Consider the following 16,021-nt stretch of genomic DNA (forward strand, 5'->3'; position numbering starts at 1 on the left):
GGGGACGGCTGTGATGCTGTATAGGGGGTCGCCACTTTTGTCTGTGGGGACACAGGAGGTGCGACAGACAAGAAGGGCCGACCTGCAGGCTCCATTCGGGCCTACGGGGAAGGGATTTTTAGTGGAAGTGGAAAGGGAGAAAAAGAAAAAGATAGAGAGGGAGGGAGGGAGGGAGGGAGAGAGGGAGGGAGACAAAGAGATTATAAAGTCAAGGTCTAAATGTGCCCGTCATTAAAAATTCAGTAGTGGATTACAGCATGCAGGAAGTATTAGCAAAACAATGGTAGCAAGAGACAATTCCATACACTGGCAAGCCTGGACCATGCAGTCTGACTGGGCAGGCAGGCAGGGAGAACTGGCAACAACCAGCAGAGCCAGGTCTACTCCGAGCCAGGCTGAATGTCAGGGAGAAAACAGACTGGCCTTGCCACTTCTGTGAGGCAGGCAGCTGTACCCAGCGAGAACCACTGGTCCTCCTCTGGGGCACGATGACCCGAACAGAGCACTCCCCAGAGCGCCACAGGCCGTGACAGACTCTGCAGACATCTCTGCTCAGTAAGACTAGAGTTAAACCATAAATGGCCTCCCAGAGCATCTGTCAAGCCTTTAAAGCTGGTTAGCTCAAGGCCTTACACTAGTGTTACAAAATGCAGAAATCTCGAACCACTTTAAAACATGTATAGAGCAAGCTCTACGCAGGAATACTACTGAGTTTCTTCCACTCCACATGCTCTGATATCCAAGACTGGCGAGAAAAAAACATGAGGAATAAAGCAGGAGAACTGAAGTTTCCTAGGAAAATTTCCCCTGAAGGAAATGTTTAGAGCTCTTCAAAAGAAAGTTAGCTCGAGAAAAAGTAGCTCTACATGCAGCTATTATGTTAAGCAGAAAAAGGAAGGAAAGACAGGGAAAAGCTGACTAAGGGAAGGAGCAATGGGAAAGCAGCAGGCAATGTTTTAGTCTACTCCTTGGGTTCTGTTCAGTTCAAACTGTAAGCCTAAATTCCTGTTAAGAATTTAAAAGATAATTGTATTACTCAAGTTTATAAACATCCTCCTACTACAAAGTGGTTTGGCTACAAGCCAAAGTGGTGCATTTCACAGCGCACAGCGTGGAAACATGCATTACACACCAACACGGCAACTACCTGCACTGAGCACCTATACTTCATTAGTAGGTACTTTGCCACAAGTTAGCCCAATGATGCTCATTTGCAGGTTTGCATATTGCTTTGTTCTAAACGCAGGTGCACAGAGTATCTATATTTGCAGAACACCACCAAAAGGATTAGAGTCAGAAACAACAAACAGTGATTTACAACACACATGGGGTGTGCCTCTACCTGTCACATTAGGTCTGGAAGGCAAGAGTTTTAACAGTTCTGAAGCTAAATCAAGGTGTTCACATAACAAAACAGGAGAGAAATCTTGATCTCTTGCAAGTGTTAGTCTGCAAATTACCATTCTCCCCATCACCAGGTTAATGAATTTTCAAGTAGCACCACCTGACCTTAACTGTGCCCTGTATAAGGCACCACGGGTGTGCTGACCTTAGCTGTGCTGAGCTTCACTTTTGACACCTGAGACAGCAAAAGGCAATAGGAAAAATAAAAGCGGCATAAAACAGAGAGAGAGGGAGACCAAGGCATAACAGAACAGCTACTCCTGAATGGCAAGACTCCGGAAATCTTGAATTTGTCACTTAAAGCACACATAGTAAGCAAGCGTTGTGATGCCTGCTGTAGCATCCCATTTGAAATAACGTGTTCAAAACCTGACAGCAAAATGAGACATAATGAGATCTTCACTACACAACTGTGAATAATGCGAACAGATGAATAAAAGCATTCTTTGGGCAAGCAGCAGTCTTTCAAAATATGAAATGGACAGATTACCTGCATTTTGGGAAAAGTCGGGTTTTTATTCTTAGATTATATTTGAAACAGAAAGGAATTTTCCTCATAATCATTGAAGACAGCAGCTTTCACAGTGAGCAAATTTAACACTCCGGACAGGGAAAAGAATACTGTGCATCTCAGTAGGGGGAGCCCCTCCCATCTCCACAGAATCAAATTTCCATAACTAGAAACACATTCAGTGATACTCTGTTTACAGAAGAACTTTGAGACAGATCGTTGTCCTCGTTCATCCCTATAACTAGATGATGACTTTCTGTATATCTTGAAAAGTTTCTTATTGCATACTAGCAATTTATATTTGTAGCATGCATCTTCATGACTATCTGGAACTCTCAGAAATGCTATAAAAAGAATAGTACCTATTTGTTTTAAATAACAACTGTGCTTTTTTTTGTTAGTTGTTTTTCCTAAGGAAACAAGCTTTTGCAGTTGAACTGTTTGCCATCTCTTTTCCTATGCCAGTTGCTTTTGGATTAGTTGGCAAATTTCAGTCAAATATGACAGACCACTAGAAATCCCAGTATATTTTCAACTTCAAGAAACTGTGAAGTTACTAGCACCTGGTAAATGAGGGAAAAAGCAGGCAGAACTCACCCATTTTTAACTTGTTGAGCAGTTAGCCACTGGCCAACCAGTACAACATCCTGGCTGGCTGGTGAGCTTCAGTGTCATCTCCCTGCTGAGCCAAAGCATGCTCTGCTCTGCCCTGCTTGCTGAGGCACATGAGACAAGGGTGACAAGGGGGGGAGAGCTGTCGCAGAAGAGGAAGGTACATGCTGAACAAGTCTCCATTAATTCTGCCACTTTCAGCAACCTGCTTTGTATGAACGTCTTAAGCCAACTTTGTCACCAAAGTACTGTGGAATAACTACCACCTCTGAACTGTTTGGAGACTGCCTAAACCAGCAAGTCTCAGCATCACTGCAACTACCTTTTCGTGTCAATTACAATTTTTTCAACACTGTTGTTTGCTTTCTTGCCACATAGTTTAACATTTTCCTCTGCCAGTCTGATTTATTAAAGTTCCTTAGTCTAGACCTGTACAGGATAAAAAACCCCATGTACTGTAGTTTCACTGAAGGTAAATTTGTCATCAATTTACTCTGAATTTTTTAATATGGCTTCAAATTATAATTTTACAGAGTTCATTTCATTTGGATTCTTTGGAAGTTTCAGGGCAATCCATTCACCTGTGTTACATGAGGAAGAGAAATGTACCTTTTCTTCAATTTCTGCACAGAAACAAATTCAAATTGATGAAATCTTGAAACACAGATGGCCCTCAACAGGGACCAGTCAATATTATGTTTTCAAAATGGCTTTAATCAGATAACATACAAATTATTGGGATTTATTTAAATGAGGAATTGCTAAAGGCACTATTGACTTAGAACACCCCTCATCCAACTGTGGTAAATTTCAAACTTTTCTCTAAAAATCTCAGAGAGAGTGCAGTAGCAATATTTTCACGCTGAAACCAAAACTTTAGGAAACAACATTACAGTTCTCATAGCAGTACTCTTTCACCTGTCAGATACACTCAAGTGCCCTTTTGCATCTACTCTGCTCCTGCAGAAATGATGCACCCTGTACACATACACAAGCCATCTGCTGATGAACATGCACCAGCTGTTGTACTCATGCAGTAAAAAAATCTGGATCACAATTTAGCAAGCTGCATTCTACATTACTGTAAGAATCAGGTAACTTCCAATCCAGCAGGCACTGCAGAAAAGTTATGAATCCCAAAGAATGTGGCCATGTCAGTTTTCACATTGTGCCACATGTGTTTTATTATTTGAAAATGTGATGTTGTGTCTTATTTTCTGTTATCTGATGCACTCATGTCATGTGTAGTGACCTGTAGTTTTAGTTTTAAAAAGCTTGCTTTCTCTAGATTGAACCTGGGTTCCAGGAAAGATTCAAAATTGACAGGAGTGAAGATGGCTTCTCATAGCATGCTGCCAATGTACTTCCACACAACTGCTGCAGTTAATACTGATGTCATGGCTGTTCAGGAACCTGAAGATTCCTTTGAGCCTGACAAAAAAACAGCTTAAGTGGCAATTCTGCTGTGTTTGGAAGTATTCCCCAAGATGTATGCCCAGTCAACTACCACAGAAAAGACAGAAAGCTAACCAAACCACAACAGACCTGAGCTCCAGGCTTCAATGGGTTAAAATCTTCTGTAAGTCTCTATTAGCAACAGGAGATATCAGATCTGCCTCAGTCCACAACTGCTGTCAATTTTAGTACTTTTGCTTTGACCATATATGTGGTTACTGTTTCCATTTCCAGCCAATAGAAAACATTAGAGCAAAAACTACTGGAGTACTTCTTAAATGGATACACCTGCCTTCAAGACTCAGTTATTCACATCTTTACAATGGAAAGATGTGGCTAGTTAACTGGAGAAAGATCTTAGTGAAATAATTTCATTCAACTTGTTAACAGCCAATCTTTTTATTTTGTCTTTATTCAACATTAGTTAATAGGATTCTATGTGAAGGGCTGTATTATGGCTTCAAAGAACAGAGGGCTTCTGTGCACAAAAGTAAAAGCAAGAACAGAAGGCTCCAGGGATGAATTCCCTGAAAAACCAATTATATGGCAGCATATGTCAGTAACATAAGAGTAAAAAAGAGAAGAAATCCCACACAAGACAGAGGTGGAAGAGGCATCACTCTGTCTCGTACATTTTGTTGGGTGTTGGCTCTCAAACTAAAGTCTTCTTGTTACCTTGCTGGATTCCTCCAGTTGAGTGCCCCGTTTCCAGGCCTCAGAGAACATGGAGCTGACAATACTTTGGGAACGGACATGTCCAGCTGGCTGGGTGTCAGAAACTCCACTGTCAGACTGATTAGAATGATTTGATTGAGATTCTGTTTAGAAGAAAGTGAAGAAACAGTTAACATGTTTCTGAACGTAGGAGTAAAGTTGGTGTGCTTATAATGCAAATCTGCATGACATTTATTGGTCACACTTGTTAAACACGTTATCCCACCAAAGGACATTGTTCCCACTAACTACCGCATGAGCTCCAGCTCACATCCAGGCCATTGCTGTCCGAAAAACAAAACAGTGCAACAGATCCCTGGTATTAATCAAATCTGAAGCTTCCCAAAGATAACAGCGTGTCAGACATGCTGCAAAGTGAAAACACTGCAGTTGTATAGGTTCTGAAACACCCAACAGCTCCAGCACTTTGGGAAAAGCCCCGTTCCATGCAACACATGCAGTCTGCTCTCCTTTCCAGCACAAGCTTGGAAACAGACACTGGACATCGGCTGAGGACAGGCAAACTACGCTAGCCAAGGTAGTAGTCTGCTTCTGACTGCTCCATTCCTCAAGGGAGGAGAAGGAATGATGTACATCCTGCAACTAGCAAACACAGATGATTCCTCTGGGTCCACAGGGTATCTTCAAAAGACAGCAGCAGTCACTGCCAGACCAATTCATCCAGCCTGGCACCTGCTTCCTGTGTAGTCCCAAGCTGTCCTGGGGAAAAAGAGCATCTAGGCACAGGCTGGACTGCAGCTCTGGCAGAACATACACCGCTGGTGGGCTGTGGCTCAGCTCCCCACGAGAAACTTTATCAGAAAAACACCCAGCTTTGATAGAGAAATTGTCAGTAACCGAGAATTTACCACTACACCTGGCAAGCTGTGCCACACAGTTGAAAAAAACATGCTGCCTCCCCAGTTAGGCTGAATTTGCTTAACTCATTCTCACAGGCTACTTTCTGAACCTTTCCAATTCAGTAGCATTACCGTCCTGACCTGTATCTATGAAGGACGACACACTTGCACACAAGCCTGTTTTCAATAATGAAACTTGCCCCTGAGGGTTCAGAATAACCTGGCAACCTGTGTCAGTTCTGAACAGTGAAATGAGACTATATAAACCATTCTTCAATTTTTAAACTGTTATGTACTACAGAAACCCAGTCACGGTCCTGCTGAGAGGTAAACGGGAGCATATGACTGGAGGCACACGCAGTTTGACACAAGAACAGAAACAGTATTTTCAAAGTTTGTCTCTGAAGAGATTGTTTGAATCTTTGCCTTTGGTCAGGGACTAGTTCTCATTTTCCAATTTCAAATATTTCAGTCAACAAAAGCAGTTTAACAGCTACACACACTCTATGCATCGTTAAAACATACATTTGATTACTTTTTTCAAGGAGGTGAACATAGAGGCAGCAGGAATCTGAAAGGAAGTTTCCTCTTCTCAGTATCAGAAAAACATTCTTTTTTGGAGAGAACAAAAAAGTACTGTATGTTCCAAATACATATACCACTCCAAGTAATATAATAATTGTATTTTTATAATTTTTCATGTATGTTTATACTTTTTAATATATGTTAAACAAAGTCTATGTTTTAGACTAAACACAGCATAAAAGACTTTGGAGAAATAGTCTGTTCCCTGCAATTAGCCTCTCCTGAGGTCTCCAGATAGTGGATGATAAAAAAGGTAATTAAATCTTTCTATTATGAGACACATCACATTATTACCTGGCAAACTAGATGAGCTGGAGCCCGACTTGATACTGGAGCTAGACAAGGAAGTCCAGTCATACGCTGACTCCGTTCGCTTCAGTGCTTCCTGATAGTTCATGTATAGTTGCTTCCCATACTAAACAAAATGACAAACAAATGTAACAACTGTATATAGGCTGTGTTCCCTTTTCAGACTGTTGAGCTCCACCTCTGCCTTCTCTATTCCACCTCTTCCCCGCCCCCCCAAATTAAAACCAGACTCTTCGTTAAGGAGCTCAGGCAACATTAAGGGTTTATTAGTGAACTGCTGAAAGAAAAACAGTTTATTTATGCTAGAAGAGAGCATCAAGTAAGAAATGGGCCAATGAATAAACTAAGCCAACCTGGGGATCTTAGAAAACAATTCTGTTTTCTCATTCTCTTTTCCCATAAGCCTTCTTTGTAAAATCTGTAAGGGAGCTGGCTAAAATCTAGCCATGATGTCAGTTAGAACTTCATAATGGGAAAGAGGTGCAGCAGAAACAAGAAGGGCCCAATTACTGAATTATCATAACAACCAAGCCTGATTTTGCTAGGGAATGAAATATGTGAGAAGATTGTACAGTGCACATTTGGAGTAGTTAAAAAGAGGGAAGTTAGATTTAGCATGTATTGTGCTAAGTACCTGGTTTCAAACAGATAACAACAAAAGGTCATGACAGCAGTGCCAGACTGCCTCGAGGAGGTTACCTTAGCAATGCGGATGCCATTGATCCATTGGTGTAGAGTTCTTACATCATCACAGCAAAGATACTTGATATACTGTGATTTCTTCTGGATCTGAGGATGCTGCAGAAAAATTATTAATCCTCATCAATATTTCAATAGCTAGGAATGCAAAGAAAGCCATTTATCTGTTGAGGTCTATATAAACAAATAATGCCGGAATCTCTTCCACAGTAGTCCGTATTTGAGCCCACTTAAAAATGTCTGAGAGTATTTCAGGCTGGTGGCAGGGGGATTGTTTCACACACAGATTGGCAGTGTGTTCAGCGTGCACTGATTTCAGGTTTGAAACACTAAGAAAGGGTGAGTCTTTCAGCATTTTAGTGCTGAACCTTCTACCTCCCAATGGTCTTGTGTACCAGTAAGGCTCTTTAGAAATCTTTACAGTGTCAAGCCAAGTGGTCAGAACAGTGTCAGCTTGTAAAAACCTTTCCTAAACACAAACAAGAGACTGCCAAAGCATAAAGAGTTCTCCTTTCGCTGTTCTATGGACTAACTCACCACCTGAAGGAGACGACTGATATTTCACCTTTCTCTCACACCAAAAAAAAAAAAACCCTGAAGGAAAACAAACACACTGGTCTTCTCTGCTTTTGTATGGCTTGTGTGAAATGCTCCACAAATGACATGCTGCTGAGCACAATCCCATTTTCAGCTTGTAAAGCCTTCATGGTCCCCACCCTACTGATACGGGCTACCATCGAAAATACCTGCTGCTCCCACATGCATGTATAAAAAAGAAAAGGCGCTGTATTTATCAATGCTGCAGTTTCAAAAATCAGACACTTGAAGTCATTCTGGATGGGTTATTCAGCTCTTTCCTGTCCATGCTGTAGAAGTTACATGTCTCACAGCTGTCGGGGCAAGTCTAAATATTCAAGTTCTTATCATTTCCTCTGTTAACTTGCAGTTCAGTGACACAGAGTTTTGCTCTGATCGTAGGTATTTAATTTTTACTGAAGACTGTCTGAAACATATATCAAAGAACTTTCAATCTCTTCAGAATATTTTCTCCTGTGGTCTTCCAAACATAATTATTTCAAAATTAACATGAACACATTTATCTCCATAAACAGAATACATATAACTAACCTCATTATATTAAATAATTGTTTTCATTTCTCACTACAAGCCTCTTTCTCGTAAATGTTGTATAACAAAGCCTATAGAAGCACAAACAACTACTTCACTAACAAGCCATCTTTATCCTTGTTCAAAAATTTGGCTAGCTAGAAATAAAAGAACCGCTCACAAATGTAACATTTACGACCAAGGAGCTAATATTATATATGAACATACAAATGTTATATTTAAAATAGCACATTATTCAATCTTGCACAGTAAGGTTCAAGATAAACAAGAGAAGCAAACATGTAAAGACAAATGCATTCTGGACTTCAATGAGAATTGGCCTTTCAGTTTGTATTTGCCATTCACCTCTCCAAAAACATGTTCATGTTTTGGAGATATTTCCCATCTTAGCAAATCTTTGTGGCACAAAACTGAATTTCTATTAAAAACCACCAACTCTATGGCTTCTATACCTTGGTACTAATAAAAAACGTCAATGTAACATTTTAAAAATTGAGGAAGGCAGAACTCAATCCTGCTTAATATAGTAATTTGGTGATTCATCAGTTCCACACTAAAAACATAGCTTCACTTTGTCCAAGTTACCCGACTAACTCTACCCCATTAATTTACTTAAATAAATGGACAAGTAGACACACTAAAATTTGATTTTAACATTTTCATGTCTTCATTTATGCTCAGAATGGCAATACTTTTCAAAAAAAATCTCCTTAGATAAGACTCAGTCTTGTTTACTCAGTGTGACCACCAAATCTGAAAAAATAATACGCTATTAACCTAAGTGACATGGATAGAAAGTGACACATAAGCAGAAGAAAGCAATTCATTTCAAGGAATTTATAAATATCCACAAACCCTGGTATTTCTGCTTTTAAATGCATTCCTGCGACAATGACTTCTAGGAACATGAAAAATATTTCCAGTTTCAGCTGTATTCTTTCTCCCTTAATATGGTGTCCCATATTTGATATTCAGTGTCTACCTCTCAGCGAGCCCAAATGCATGTTGCCCAATCTATTGGAAGATGAAACCCTTTTTTCACATAGAGGACAGGCAGCCACACACTCGAGGCACGTATAACATTCTAATGTACTGATGCACACAACACCACATGAGCTACAGATCAGGGGAGGTAAGAGGTCAAAAGAAAACTGTAAGTGCAACTATAATCATCTTTTGTTACTTGCAGCATTTTCAAATTCATGAAGACTCTTTACTTGCTGTGAACATACTGTGAAAACCTGTTTTAAAATAGCTTTGTAGCTAGCTATCTTGCAGGAACTGACACCATTTTGAACACTGTGTGGGAGTCAAGAGAGACTGGGAGATGAGTTGATGCAATTTAAAATAACTTGAAGTACTCAATTTATTAATCTCACAGTTTAAAATCAGGTTGCTGCTTTCATAACCTTTTTCCTTCTACCTGTCCTTTATCCTCAGAAGTTTCTTCCTTTACAGCATCCCCTTTCCCTCAGGCTGGGCAATCTAGGTAGACTTGACTCTCCAATACCAAATTCTGCACAACTCTAGACTTACACTCTGAGAAGACACCAACTCCCTGAAGTTAGTGTTTCAAGGGGTATTAATCTCACTGATCTGGAATTGTTGTAAGGTAGGGTTGACAAATGGAAAAAAAAATAGTTTAGTGTTATGTTTTAGAGTATGAGGAACAATTAAAGAGACAGAGACTTATCAGTCTGGAAGTAAGACAATTCAGGGAAATAGGAAAACATTTACAAAGTCATGAGGAGCATGGAGAACAGGGAGCAATTGTTCACTAACTGTTTACTTCCTATACAAGAACTAGAGGAAAATGAAATGGAAAGCAACTGATTGTTCAGAACACGCAGAAGAGCATACAAGGTGTACTCAACTACTGCAGCCTTCTGAAAGTTTCCTGGAATCCCAAAAGAGACAGGGCTTACTCCAAGAGTAAGAATGTACCCAGGGCTATTAAACAGCCAAGATCCACTCACTGGTCCCTAAATTAGATTTCTAAAGGCTGAAAAAAGTACTCTGTGAAAGTATCTCTGCAAGACTGTACTGTACATCTAATTTTACCCTAAGAAGTTTATAAAGAAAGGTCACTGTCAGACAAACCCAGAGTGCTAGATGAATCCAGTAAAGCCATTCTTCTGCTGTTCTGTGACTTTTTTTTCCTCCCCCACCATATATATAATCCACACAAATCTTCTGGCAGGTGAAGGAAATCTATCAGTTTGATGGGTAAGAAAGTGATTCATAGCCATTTCTACCCTCTGCACTACTCCCTGCATGGCATTTTCTCTCTCTCTTTTTTTTTTTTTTTTTAACCATATTTCTGTCAAGGAGGCTCATTACAACTCCACAGAAAATGCAGTAAAATATAGCTTTTTCATTGTCACTGTAACTTATGGCAATTTAGATTTCTCATGCAGAATGAAGATAGAGATTCATCCTGAAAACTGACAAGTATAGTCTTCCAATTGGTATATTACTAAAGGAAGTGAATTCTAAATTATAATCTCTCCCAAGAATCAGATCTTGTTCACAATTAGGAAGTGTAGTTATTATCAGGGACTAAGATTAGCATGGAAATTTTTCAACCTCTAATTGCTTTTTTCAGTATGAGAATTTTCAAAACAATGAACAAGTTACCTTTAGCACTAAACAATAGTCTGTGGGTGCTTTGTATTTGTTCCGATAATCCTGTCCATAGTAAACACTGACATGATCAAGCTGTAAAAAGCACACAAGATCCCGCGAGACCTGTTAAATACAAAAATAATGATTTACAAAGTATATAAGAAAACCGCTTGCACTGACAAAGACAGTCTCGTGCCAATACTAATACAAGGTCTAGTTAAGGTCAAATATTAGTTTAATCTGATACAAAAATAACCAATACAAGAAGAGACAGCCAAGCATAAACTCTTGCATCAGATGTTAATTTTTAACTGGGATATCCTTTTCCAAATTCAGGGGATTTTGTGTTTTGTCTGCATTTCACACTGAACTATTAACGTTTATTCAGAGTTGGTATCAGGAGAAAGTAAAGAGGACTGGTTGACCAGGAACTTTTTAACAGCTGCTGGATATATTTCATCTTGGTAATAATCAAGGTGTCCAAATTCCAGTGTGACTGTGAGTAAAATTCTAATTACATTTGGTAGTGACTGTAGGGCACAGAATTTCAACAGGCTATCTTGCATATATCTTGTTTTAACTAAGCAAAAGTCTGTGGAAAGAACATCTGAGATGCATTCAGCTCTAAAGGGAGGTGGTGTGCTCTGACAGATTTCCTCTTCATTGCCGGCTGTGTGGGAAGTGGACTTCCTGTACTGCGGAACAGCTGATGCTGTCAAGACTGATGGATTCACGGACAACTTGAACTCCGTAGTTCAACCTTAAAGCTAGAATTCATTTGTAGCAGCTCTCGATTTACTTTTCATTATTGATATACACAGAACAGCAGTAAGTGACACTGAAGAAATAGTAGTATATATACACCAGTTTCAAAAACAGAGCACAAATTGGTCTGAAAAGAATCCCATTTATATGAACTAAAACAAATGAAATTATGCAGACTGATTGTGGAGTTGGTCTCATATTTTATGACTGGCATTTGCAGTGCAATTTGGTCCTTCAACTGAATTCTGCTTGAGAAAAGACAGTCTCTTAACTTCACCAGTTTTCCTCAAGTGTTTCTGAACACCCAACCCCAAGGTCACTCAAAGAGCAGACCCTTGTAGCTTGTATTTTTATATTTGGGGTTACATCCTTCACATCAAGTGCTACCACAGTAATTCATACAACAGTTCCATGATAAACTTGCACTTTTAATTAAGAGATGGGGCACTAGGCAAGGCACAGCTAAGACAGAATTTAAGGCTGACTCTTGTGTGCACAATTTACCAGCAATCAAATCAGGGAAATTGCTTTAAAGTATCATACCTTTGCCTTTCCTTTAGGGACATAGTAGATTCCAGAAGCTCGAAGAAGAAAATAACGTTTCTTCCAAGACTTCTTACCATCCTCTTTCAGCCACAAAACTCCCTCAATTTCTGGCACAGTTACAGAACTTCCACAGAAACATTCCTGCCAATAAACACAGTGGTTTGGGAAGAGAGAAACACACAGAACATACAGCATGAAGTGGTTTGTTTTTAATGACTGGAATTCTGAAATTCTTTATCTAAGGAATGCACACATAGACAGCTCTCTTTTTCACGCAGTTATATGAATTAGAAATTAATTGTAGAAGCTATATTATAATTCAGACAAACACAACAGGGGCTCTTATAATATTCTCAGCACAAGAATGACAACAAAAATATCAGTGGCTAATGTAAAGATTTGCTAACCAGTGCTTACCACTAATAGATCCCCCAACAGCTTTACTGGCTTTAAAGTCACGAGGTCACCTTATAGATATACCCTCATATATCTAAGTATACGCAAAACCTAATTACATATCCATCAGATACAGCTGTAATGCATTCCGTAAGTACTTTGTTGCTACCAACTGCCAACACTACAAATTCTAATTATAAAGAGCTAAACAGAGGAAAACAAATGCTTTAAAAACACTCCAGAGTAATATGCAGCACAGAGATTTAAGAGTAATCCTAGAAGACAAGAGAGAATTAGATAGAATTACAATGCTCTGCATGTCATGGCCTCAAGCATCTTTTTGATCCACAGTATCCGCATGGCCACTTATTAAAACCCATATTAATAATATCCTAAGAGCATGCATATGGTACTTATAAATTAAAGCACATTAAGAATAATCCAAAATTAGATACACTAAACGTTTACTTTTGTGTAACTACTGAAATCATAATTATTCTGGAAATTAAGAGGAAACTTTTTTGGTTATCCTTAGTTCTGTAAACTATTTAATGGGTTTGATATTAATTGATTTTCTTTTCTGTCATTCATTTAAAAAAATTAATATTTGGGGGTTTTTATTTTAAGATGCAGTTGAAACAATTTTAAACTACTTTGCTTGCTAAATTAAAAATATTAACATAGACCAGTCACTGAACCATTGCTATAGATTTTTGTAGAGAATAACAATTTGGAATGTACTAATAAAAAAACCCCAAAAAACCTCTACCACCACAGGTCAAAAAAAAGGGTGACAGTTCTGCACATTTCAACTGGTTTTAGCCATAGTTACAGGTAACCTCACTTTGATTATCACTGTATATGGTATTTTAGTTATTAAGCAAAATGCAGACACATTTTTTGGAACTGATCTTATCTGAAACACGGTAACATTAAGATAGCCATTTATCTCGAATGTAACACACTCCATTCACAGGTGTTCCAGAATTACATTCCGCGCCATCCATCAATTTCAATCACCACAACCTTTCAGAGTTTAGCTTCAAGATCTGAAATTACCGCTATGCCCTTTTTGTTTTGGCAGTCTTACCTCTAGCAGCACCTCTTTATTTCTGTCTGCCATCTCAGAGGTTTCTTTCTTCCCCAGAAGATAGTTCTGTAACAAGAGTAAGCTTAATATTTGTATAGGCATTCTGAAATCAAGCCAAATAACATTTCTCATTTACTTTTCTGTAGCAGTAACAAAAAAAAACAGCTAAGAACAATACACTAATTGAACAAAACTTTGTAGTCCAATTGAAACTATCAGTCAGAATGTTACATACATAAGTTATAACCACCTTTTCCAGAAATATCAGTCCATAGTTTTAAGTAATAGTCTCATAAAAAACTTTGTCCTGACTTTTCAACAAAATAAACTGGCTGGTAAATGCATCCAGAAAAAAAAATACTATGAACTCCCTCAGGCCCACAACTTGCAACTTCTTCAAGTAAGAAGGAAAGGAGGGTAATAGCAGTGGGTGACACTGTTCTGAGGGGTACAGAGGGGCCCATATGTCGACCAGACCCATACCATAGGGACGTCTGCTGCCTCCCTGGGGCTCGTGTTAGAGATATTAAAAGGAAGGTCACTGCTCTGGTGCAGCCCTCTGATTACTACCCTTTGTTGGGTTACCAGGCCAGTAACTATGAGGTGGTAGAGAGAAGTCTAAAGTCACTCAAAAAGGACTTCAAGGGACTGGGGTGGCTAGTTGAAGGCTCGGGAGCTCAGGTGGTGTTTTCATCAATCCCTCAAGTGGAAAGGAAAAACACTGAAAGAGGGTGGAAAACACATCTGGTTAGCACATGGCTCAGAGACTGGTGCCACCATCATAATTTTGGGTTCTTTGATCATGGCAAAGTTTATAAGGCACCTGGTCCACTGGCAACAAATGCGACAGGTGGGATGCAGCTGTCCCAGAGGGGGAAAAGGATTCTGTGGCAGGAGTTAGCAGGGCTTATTGACAGGGCTTTAAACTAGATATGATGGGGGACAGGGAGATAACTGGGCCTGTGAGGAATAAGCTCAAGGGAAGCATGCCGTGGCTTGAAGGATGGTGGACTGGTGAGGGCTCTCCCTCTGCCACTTCATTTGAGAGAAGGTATAGACGTTTAGGAACCTGGAAACACCTGAGAAGGGTTTGGTAGGGAACGGGGCCCACACTCACAAAAAGGTGCTGGATTCATGAGCTCATCTCAAGTGCATCTCTACCAGTGCACACAGTGTGAGCAACACACAGGGGGAGCTTGAGGCCATGATGCAGCAGGAGAACTATGACATAGCTATCACAGAAACGTGGTGGGATGCCTCACACAGCTGGAGTGCTGCAGTCGATGGCTGCAAGCTCTTCAGGAGGGACAGAAAGGGAAGGAGAGGTGGTGGAGTGCCCCTGTGTGTTAGAGAATGCTATGAGAGCTCAGAAATCAAGTACAGTGACTGATACAGGGTCGAGAGTGTGTGGGTTAGGTTAAGGGCCAGTAAAGCAGTTCTTGCTGTGGGAGTCTGCTACAGACCCCCCAACCAAAGCAGTGAGGTGGATGAAGCTTTCTATAAACAGGTGGGGGAAATCTTGCGGTCACTTGCTGTCATTCTTGTGGGGGACTTTAGCCTCATGGGTATCTGCTGGGATCACAGCAGAGCAGAGAGGGAACAGTCCAGGAGGTTCCTGGAACGTGTGGAGGGTAACTTCCTCACCCAGCTGGTGGGTGAGCCGGCAGGGAAGGTGCCTCCTGGACCTGCTGCTTGTGAACAGGGAAGAGCTTGGGGGGAGGTAAAGGCCAGCGGCCGTCCAGGGTGCAGTGACCATGAGATGACTGAGCTTTCGATCCTTGGGGGAACAAAGAGAGGGGTTAGTAAAACTGCCACCTTAGACTTCCAGAGGGCAAACTCTGACCTGTTCAAAAGACGAACAAAATCCCTTGGGAGGCTGCCCTGAAGGATATGGGAGTCCAGGAAGGCCGGACATACTTCAGGAGAGAAGTCTGGAAGGCACAGGAGCAGGCTGTGCCCGTGTGCCGGGAAACAAGCAGGAGGGGAAGGAGACCGGCCTGGCTAAACAGGGACCTTGGGCTGGATCTCAAGAACTAAAGGAGAATCTGTTCCCTTTGGAAGAGGAAGCAGGTCTCTCATGAAGACTATAAAGATGAAGTTATGCAGGGAGAACATCAGGAGAGCCAAAGCGCAACTAGAGCTCAACCTGGCTACAGCTGTTCAAGAATAACAAAACATGTTTCTATAAATTCATTAACAGCAAAAGGAGGATTAAGGAAAATCTCCCTCCTTTACTGGATGCAGAGGGAAACATGGTAACTAAGGATGAGGAAAAGGCTGAGGTGCTCAACGCCTACTTTGCCTCAGTGTTTAGCAGTGGAA

The 16,021-nt window shown here is 40.4% G+C and overlaps 1 protein-coding gene across 1 annotated transcript in view; it reads right to left on the reverse strand.

The window, feature by feature from the left end:
• Window positions 1–3,577: 3,577 nt before the first annotated feature.
• Window positions 3,578–16,021, reverse strand: part of LOC113482550 (ras-associated and pleckstrin homology domains-containing protein 1-like) — a 57,087-nt gene continuing 44,643 nt past the window's right edge. Inside the window, exons 8-13 of the mRNA XM_026853279.1 lie at window positions 13,700–13,765; window positions 12,211–12,354; window positions 10,915–11,025; window positions 7,150–7,248; window positions 6,436–6,556; window positions 3,578–4,800 (exon numbers count right to left, since the gene is read on the reverse strand). Coding sequence (XP_026709080.1) covers window positions 4,640–4,800; window positions 6,436–6,556; window positions 7,150–7,248; window positions 10,915–11,025; window positions 12,211–12,354; window positions 13,700–13,765 — 702 coding nt within the window. The 3' untranslated portion in view covers window positions 3,578–4,639. The remainder of the gene's footprint in view (window positions 4,801–6,435; window positions 6,557–7,149; window positions 7,249–10,914; window positions 11,026–12,210; window positions 12,355–13,699; window positions 13,766–16,021) is intronic.

Source organism: Athene cunicularia, assembly GCF_003259725.1.
Source record: "Athene cunicularia isolate RWA chromosome 7 unlocalized genomic scaffold, athCun1 chr7_part2, whole genome shotgun sequence".
Classification (NCBI taxonomy): Eukaryota; Metazoa; Chordata; class Aves; order Strigiformes; family Strigidae; genus Athene; species Athene cunicularia.